Source organism: Scomber scombrus, chromosome 3 (genome assembly GCF_963691925.1).
Source record: "Scomber scombrus chromosome 3, fScoSco1.1, whole genome shotgun sequence".
Taxonomy (NCBI): domain Eukaryota; kingdom Metazoa; phylum Chordata; class Actinopteri; order Scombriformes; family Scombridae; genus Scomber; species Scomber scombrus.
The window spans coordinates 17,759,124-17,768,005 of record NC_084972.1 but is presented as its reverse complement, the minus strand read 5'-3'; the positions used below and the strand labels follow the sequence as shown (position 1 = coordinate 17,768,005).

Below are 8,882 nucleotides of genomic sequence, written 5' to 3'. Positions count from 1 at the left end.
TTTCGACAATGTTTACAACTTTAGCAGTAGCAGCAGAGTAAAAGCCATCAGGTAAGTGTTTATTTTAATAAACTCCTGGTGTACTAACAAACTTTCCAATGCATCGATTTATGAGTAAAGACCCTATTTGAACTGCTGTAGAAGTTTGATAACAACCCAGGCATTATTAGTGGAGTAATTTACGAGATACTCTGGTGGGTCCATTAGCGCCTGTACTAAGCCATTCGGCTGATGGCTCTTACTCCACCAGTTTGCCACAAAATGGAAAAAAAAAAGCGGAGCGGGTGGTTAGATAGACTGCATGGTGCCTATGACGCTAGGTCGAAATTACGCCGAACCATCGCTTTAATGTTGACCCCTAGAGGAGATCTGGTGGCATTTTGCTGACACTGTTTGGGTCCACTTGTCTCCTTAGAGGGAAGGATCACTTTAAATCAGTAGTGTTGTGAGTGATGGCCTTTATCCTGTTTACCAGTAACTACATGTTGTTGTATGTAAGAGGAGACAAATGCTGCTACTTAAATTCAGCCTTTAAAAAAACGAATTAACAATTTTTTAATCTCAATAATTAATACATTTCATTTTCAGAGCTTTTGTATTAGGTTTCAACATAATACTTTTTTTGCCTTTATTGTGTCCATATGATCCTCTGATGAGCAGTTCTTGAAGTTTCAGTTAACACACAGGTACAACGACAGGTGCAGGACATTTTAATGCTTTTTCACGTGAACACCATAAACATTAAAGACAAGCAAAAAAACCTGAAAATATGATGAAAAATGTGTCTAAGAAATATTGACAAACTTATCTGTGTTTGTCTTCATTCAAATCTACTGGAACAGTGATGAGGCTACAGAGCTCATTGGCAGCTCAGGCTCAGCACCACAGCGACACTTAGGGGACACTCTGCAAAACTGCTGTGCATGTGTGTTTAAAGGAGAAGGTGGATAATCGGAGTGACATTGTGACAAGCAAAAGAAGAATCAACAAAACAGCTACAGGCATTTTAACTATTTATTTTCCATCAAAACTGCAGTTGGTATGTTGGAAGATCTGAGGGAACTTATACACTGTGTGTCTGTGAACTTGCTGCTAACCTGAAAAGCAACAAGCTAAAAAAAAAATGTTTCAACATGAAAGAAAAACACCTTAATTTTACTATAATATGTAGTGTCATGTCTCTCAAGTGCACAACCATACAACAAGTTGAGCTGGAGTTCAATGCCTCTGTTATGGTACACGTAAGACTCAGACACACACTTTCTCTCCTGCATTCATACTGTACATGTGCGTTTGTGTAACACCAAATTTTCAAACCACACACACACACACACACACACCTGCACACATTTTCATTACAGTTGACTTCAGTCCTGCAGGGTGCGGTGGTGGTGGAGCGGACAGGTGTACTGGGCCATCAGACCTCGATAAGAATTTTAAAAATCAATATATAATTTAAAATCATAAAGGGAAAGGTTGTACATGGCTACTGAGGGTTTAAACAGCAGCTGCCTTCTTCTCCTTGTATGTGGCCATCATCTTCTTGATCTCGGCTATCGCTTTTCCCGGGTTCAGGCCCTGCGAGGAAAACGAAACAGATTAGGAGAGAGCGGTAAGAGTCAATTTGAGGTATTTGATGAATAGACAGCATGACGCAAACATCATCATGACGTCTGTGTCTGAAGGGCACAAGATAAACAGGACTCCCAATTACTTTATTGGATCATTCCTCGCTCCCAAATCCTCGCCTGATCCAGACTTCATCGAAGTCTTTCATGGACCGACCGATCTCTTTATTGTAAATTTGTAGGTCGTTGGACGCTGCAGCTGATCTTACTGCTTTGATTTGATTCTGATTTATTATCTAGTTAAAAACTGTGGATCTGTGTTAACTGTATGTCTGATGATTTACTTGATCTGTCCTTTCCTTAAACCTGTGTCACGGTTAAGACTATTCAGAGGGAGAGTCTTTGTCTCAAAAATGTGCTCAAATGATTATCAAAATCACCAGTTATTACAGGAGGAATTATTATATCAACCAATAACTCTTTCAACCTACATATGGGCTTGTGAAGACGGTATCATGATACGCTAGAGCTGTGGTACATGTGTGTGTGTGTGTGTGTGTGTGTGTGTGTGGGGCTGAAGATATGAGCTGACAGGTTACCTTGGGGCAGGTTTTGGTGCAGTTCATGATAGTGTGGCACCGGTACAGAGAGAAAGGATCCTGCAGCTTGGACAGACGCTCCTCTGTGAACTCATCTCGAGAGTCAATCATCCAACGATATGCCTGAGAAATGACAGTACGCATAATTACTATTAATTTGCATACTGCTTTTTTATCAATGTCCATGATGTTTATGTGCTCATACACACACACACACATACCTGCATGAGTACAGCAGGCCCCAGGTATTTGTCTCCGTTCCACCAGTAGCTGGGGCAACTCGTACTGCAGCAGGCGCACAGGATACACTCGTACAGCCCGTCCTACACCCGAGGAGAGGAAGACAGGATATTTAGTGTCATGAGACTTTGAGCACCTGGAAAATGCATCTATAAGCACGAAACCAAACTCAAAGCAGTGATGTACCAGTTTCTGTCTGTCCTCCACAGACTGCAGGTACTGCTCCTTCCCTTCCTTTGAGTCATCCTTCTTCTTCAGGTATGGTTCAATCGACTTGTACTGAGCGTAGAAGTTACTCATGTCCTGCAAACGCAATGCAATCAGAGATTAGGCCTGCATGAAACTTGGAAAATGTAAAATTAACATAAAATACTTCAAATTTGATCATGAAAAAAACTTCCTAATGTTCAGGGTGTGGTGGAGTCATAATTATTTATACATTTACTCACAGGCACCAGATCTTTGACCACATACATGTGTGGGAGGGGGTAAATCTTGGTTGGTTTGCTAATGTTGGTGTCAATCTTGTTGAGACAGGCCAGTGTGTTTCCCCCATTGATGTTCATTGCACAGGATCCACAAATACCTGCAAAAAAAAAACAGCTTTAAATATTATTTCTGAGGCAGAAAAGTCTGAACATAAAAACAGCTTTCCCATCATTTTTCTATTACAAGTAGTTTATTATTGTAGTGTACCACCAGAAAAGTAATGCAGATTCACTAGGAGAAAAAAGTAAAGAGGGAGACTGTACAGTATTATTATGTGCACAGCTTTAATGTTAATTTGAGACTTTTTGTGGTTTATTATTCTTTAATAACTCACATGTTCTTACATTGTAGAAATCCATTTCAGATATAATTATTTTTTTCATAATTTTAACATGGAATAATTACATAGATGTATTATTGGCCAAATAGAGGTCAATAATTTGCTGGTGTGTCACTCCACCCTTCATATCACTGACCTTCTCTGCAGGAGCGGCGGAAAGTCAGAGTGGAGTCCATCTCATTTTTGATCTTGATCAGGGCATCAAGAACCATTGGCCCGCAACTGTACAGAGGAGGATTACAGACATGTCAAGACAGGAAAGTTATAAAGGGAGATCTTTGGTGTGTTTAACTTGGACAAAGGAAATCCTGACCGGTGTTATGGCTGACATGCATGATTGTGCTTTGACTATTTTGGAAGCAGTGTCATGTTCACAGGGGTGAGTAGACAATGTTCCCAAGCTGATTAAAGGACTGGATGAAGGATGACGAAGGAACAATGTGCCAAACTGTCAGAGCCATCTGTGTTAAATCCAGCTGATGGCTGTTCTCAGTTCATTAATAATGTCCTCTGTTTACAGGGTAATGCTTTCAATGCTCTCAGCAACAAGTCTCCATCAGTGCAGGTCAGCATGGTCAGAACCACATCGCTGCTATTATTAATGATATGAACTAACTGCAGCTTTATTAAAAGTCCAAAGTCGGCAGTGTTCAGTCGAACAGATAAGCAGACTTTTGATTTGACAGTTAATGCTTAACCTGACAAAGGACTAGTCTGACAGGCTCTAAGGTGTCCGTAGATTTACATTCAGCCTCTGAGAATTTTGCAGATTCACCTCCACCTCACCCTTTATTTCTGGATCTCAGGATTCCTTGTTGAAGTATTTAAGTAGCTAATGACAACAACACAGGCTGAACTTCTTCAACCTCCTCACTGCGAAGGTAAAAGCACCTACGTGTTGAGGTCGATGTCATAGGTCTGCATGCGGGGTTTGTCTCCTGGAGTGTCTGGATCCCATCTGTACACCTGAAACTTCTTTACCCTGGGCTGTGATGCTGGAGCTGCCGCTGTCTGGGCATACCGGACCGCCTGAGAGCAGGGACAGAGGAAATTAAAAAAATGACATAGCTACTTTGATAGTGGAAGAAAATGATGCTTGTACAGTTGATTTATAGTTAGATGATGCCCTCACATTAAAATAATAACTGTACAAATCTTTATTTACTTGTTTGCTCCTTAATCATACTGACAATCCCAGACAACAGAATCATAAGTCTGTCATCATCTGTTTTGCTTGATTGTGTGTTTGTTAATTTGTTTGATGGAACAAAAATAAAATGAGAGTCGATTGATCCCCTGAGGGGAAATTTACGATATATGCTACCATACCCTCTTTTCCTCTTAATGGAAGACAACAGAAAAAGGCTTTTAGTTTCATCGTGCTTTTATTCTCGATAATTTAATTGTATTTCAGGACTGGGTGACTGCAGTCTAGTGTGCACATTCATTGCTGTGATATCTATCTATCTATCTGAATGTAAAAGAGCACAGATACACCAATAGACAACAGAGGCATATGTGCTGTTTGCTTCCATTTTCACCAGCTCTTTAGAGAAACTTTACTATTATTCCTTCTTTTGACAACAAATACAGCATAACATTGCAGAACATTACAGAAAACATTGCAATGACATGATTTGCTCAATATGAATCTACTGTTGCACAGGGTGAAGTTATAGCTTAGTTATGTTTGGTTGCTTGTTTTGACTGAATTTCTCAAATTAAAGTCTAATATTACTTCGTTTTGCTATAATTAGCTTTACAGTGTTTACAAGTGTCATTAACTCATCTCCTGCCACTTTGGTGTTTACACAGATTTTAAAGTATAACGTTTGCTTTTAAGGCTAAACACACACCAAATGATACACAAGTAATGAACAAATGAACAAAGGACATAGTTAATTAGGAGTATGACAGTAGACAGGAGGCTGGATAGTTATCTAATAGCTGTACTATGTAACCTGTACTTCAGGATATAGACGGAGCCCTGCGCTGATTGACGTAACGTTAGTTAGAGCAAAGGAACAGACCCGCTGTGAGAAACTGTAAGCAGCAACAACTGCTGATACAAACTATTGTACTTCCTTTATAATAAAAGACAACATACCACCAGTCCAGCGGGCGACCGGAAAGCCAAAACACTACAACGGCTCAAGGACGAGAAAGCAGCAACCGACATTTTGGTACTTCTCTGACCTCCACTGTGTGCGCTACCGGTGGCGTCCGCTGTGACTACGTCATGACGCTGATTGGAGCGCTAGTTTTACTTAAGAGCATCTCCCGTTACGCAAGAAAAGTTGAGCGGAGCCGGGGGAACGCGTACACCACATTCCCCGGATTATAAATCAAACGAACCCTCTGTCAGTCACACGGCGGCGTGTGTGCGAAGTCTCATAACAGCTACAACCGAGTCTCATGTGGAGCGGAGTTAAGGTCATTTAATCCGGTGTTTTCTTTCAATTTAAAAGGGGTCTCTGTGGTGAAGCTGACAGGGGGATAGAAATGGTGTTCCTGACGCTGTCTTGTTGGATCAGAAATCGTGGACCCGACAGATATTGGAAAGTCCAAGAACTTCTAAAGCATGCACGGGTAAGGTCAAGACTAAATCCTGGAGGAGAGGTTGCTAACCCGGGTTAGAAAGACGCCTCATCGTCATCCTAATTTAATATAATCAAAGTTAACGTCCTTCCTGTTTCTTTAATAGCACTTCAGAGGCAGGAAGAACCGCTGCTACAAGCTGGCTGTGCGGGCGGTCAGGAGGGCTTTCGTCTACGCCACCAATGCTCGGAGGCTCAAGAAACGCAACATGAGGACGGTAAGACACTCATATCCAGTCCCGGTGAACCGGCCACAAATACTAACACATGACCGGTGCACAAGTAGCCTCTAACTGCTGTCTAATTGACAGTAGTTGTGACAGTGCAGGAACAATGTGCTTTAAGGATATTTTATCTCATCCAGCAGTGAATATTGTAGATGATCAGGTGTGACTGTGCACTCTAGGACTACACAGACTGAAACCACACCTGTTTTCATACCCAACAATGAACTGTGGATTTTTAAAATATCAAACAGTATCAATGTGTAGCAGCAGGTACATGGGAAACATTTAACTGGACAACTGTCTTGCAAGGTGGTTTCCAATCTCTTGGGGAGTGGGGACACATCTGAAGGTCAAAAGACGTTTTAAAAAGCGTGCATTTCTTTCTTAAAGATCCCCTCCATTCAAAAATGTGTTTTTCTTCAGTTTGATGTTTGAGCTTCATTGTGCAGAGTTTGACACCAGAAGGCTGTTTTGAAATATATCTGCTGAAAGTGGAAAGTTTTTCAGAGCTCATTGAAAATCAGATTTTTAAGGGTGGGCCTACGAGCAGTATTTGTGACATCAGGACTATTGTGTTTTGGAAGCTGACACAAGTATGATGTGGAATCTTGAAGCCTCCATCACACAAACACTGAGAGTGGACTTCACAGTGAAATAGGAAACGGTTGCATAATTGGAGCATGATTGGCTCCAAACTAGTGACGTCACAAATTATGCTCGTTGGTACACACCATATACTCAGATTTAACATGAATGAAAACAGTCTTCTAGTGTCAAATTCTTTTTTAATGAAAAGGATTTTAACAGTATGTGGTTGTTGAATAATGTAAAAAGTCAACATAAATAAACATGATGACTCTTTTTAAAATTTTACAGCTCTGGATCACACGCATTGCTGCAGCGTCACGAGAGCACGGCATGAAGTATCCCGCCCTCATGCACAACCTCACAAAGGTTAGTTGAGTTGAATGTTTCAGCATTACACCATTTCCATCTGCCCTCTTTATGATGTTGGTTCACCCTACATTTCTTCTCTTCCTCCACACAGACCAGCGTCCAGCTCAACCGACGTGTCGTCAGTGACCTGGCCGTCACAGAACCTCGATCATTCCTCTCCCTCGCAAAGCTGGCGAGGGCTCGGCAACAGGAAGGCTTCTGTGCGGCGTTGGGTGACGGCAAAGAGCCTCCCGGTGTCTTCTCCCGTGTTGTGTTGCTACAGTAACGGACGTGAGACAGATTTCCAGTAGCTATGTGGTTTAACGAGCAGAGCTCTTGGATTGTGGAGATGTTCATGAAACAAACAAACCAGATACATACTGACCATCTTGCTTTACAGTTCTGAGTTTTGTTTTTTTTAAAGAAAGTTTAATGGAATGAGAGTCAGGTTTTTTATTTTTGTGATACTCTGTTGCGTTACTGAGACCAGTGGATCGCTTTGTAAAAAGGTGTCAACTTAGGGAGAAGAAGTACTGGCTGACCACAGAGTAGACCTATTTTGTGACACACTGCCTCACCTTTGTCTCTTGCCTGCAGTATGCAGAAATGATTAACATGGATATATAATGAAGTCCTGTATGGTCTGCTCCTAGTCTTTGGTGTGAAAAATACATTTCCCCTGTCCCTTGTTCTTAGAGAGATCTGAAACAAAGTTACCCAAACTATGTCCCTGAAGTAGATGAGTATAAAGTCTTGCTCAAGGACACTCCATCAGTAGATTTTTGTTGCAGTGCCTTGATCCCTGGCCTTGACGAACAGACAGTTTCTCTAATATAGTTACCCTGCTGTCAGAAAGCAACACATTTATAAAAAGAGAATGTGAAACTAGGAATTTTTCTACTATTCAGGCTCTTGCTGACAATGCTGGCAGTAGGCACCTCTGTAATATTGTTGAAACATCTTTCCAGGGGACCGGTGATTGATTCAGGAGTATTTCTGACTTTGTGCACTACATCATCATAATCCAAGAGAGCAGCTAACATTAAACAGCGTAGCAATTGTGTATCCCCAGACAGACCTGCTCGATTCACTGATTTCAATCCAACATCTCTATCATGTGTGCCAGAGATTTCCTATCAACAGATGGTCCTCAGCAGCCCTCCTGATGACATCCAGTGTCATGACAGACACATGATAATCAATTACCACCATCCTCCCCTGTAAATCATATGCAACCTTTGTTAAGTTATGATTGGATGCTGAAGGATTGTGAGTTTTTGTGAGAGGTGACCTCAAACTTTATCATCTGATGACTTTTGTGTTTTGTGTAAATATATATTTTACCATTTCTTGTGGTATGATTGTCCTCTTAATGTTTAGTTCATTAAACATTTTGATATATACTCTTGTCATCCTGTCTTTATTCTTTTCAGTTAATGACATTTGCCAAAGCTGATAGTGATGTAAAGCATGTATTTATGAGGTATTTTACACTAGATTAGTCTTTTTAGCTTTCGTATTGGTTACTATGTCTACAGAAACAGCACAGTATCAAAATATTACAGAAAACAAGGACTAGATGATTTTATTTGAGAAACATGACCAGATTTGATGTCTTGTCCAGCCTTTTCTATTATTCCTGCATAGATCAAACTCAGAGCTGCTCCTTGTTAGTGAGAGCAGGTCACATCAGGGCAATGTCAATGGCCTGCCTTACACAACTACAACCAGTCTGATGCAACTGGCTAAAATCATGTCCTTTCTTGTGATGCGGACATATTTTGACCCTCTGCTGCTGCCGTACCGTTTTGGGGCGGTACTCCATCCGTGACCTCTACTGAATGCCACTGCTGGGACAGCCAATAGTAAGAAGGCGTGCTTGTCAC

The 8,882-nt window shown here is 41.2% G+C and overlaps 2 protein-coding genes across 2 annotated transcripts; one reads left to right on the top strand and one right to left on the bottom strand.

The window, feature by feature from the left end:
- Nucleotides 1-1,000: 1,000 nt before the first annotated feature.
- Nucleotides 1,001-5,451, bottom strand: sdhb (succinate dehydrogenase complex, subunit B, iron sulfur (Ip)). Its single transcript, XM_062416617.1, has 8 exons — nucleotides 5,344-5,451; nucleotides 4,132-4,265; nucleotides 3,373-3,458; nucleotides 2,857-2,993; nucleotides 2,594-2,710; nucleotides 2,389-2,490; nucleotides 2,168-2,290; nucleotides 1,001-1,578 (listed from the first exon to the last, which is right to left on the bottom strand). The coding sequence occupies exons 1-8, from the start codon at nucleotides 5,413-5,415 to the stop codon at nucleotides 1,498-1,500; spliced, it is 852 nt and encodes a 283-aa protein (XP_062272601.1). The 5' UTR covers nucleotides 5,416-5,451; the 3' UTR covers nucleotides 1,001-1,497.
- Nucleotides 5,452-5,631: 180 nt separating this feature from the next.
- mrpl20 (mitochondrial ribosomal protein L20) lies at nucleotides 5,632-8,399 on the top strand. The gene is made up of 4 exons (XM_062415774.1): nucleotides 5,632-5,825; nucleotides 5,941-6,051; nucleotides 6,937-7,014; nucleotides 7,109-8,399. The coding sequence occupies exons 1-4, from the start codon at nucleotides 5,739-5,741 to the stop codon at nucleotides 7,280-7,282; spliced, it is 450 nt and encodes a 149-aa protein (XP_062271758.1). The 5' UTR covers nucleotides 5,632-5,738; the 3' UTR covers nucleotides 7,283-8,399.
- Nucleotides 8,400-8,882: the final 483 nt, after the last annotated feature.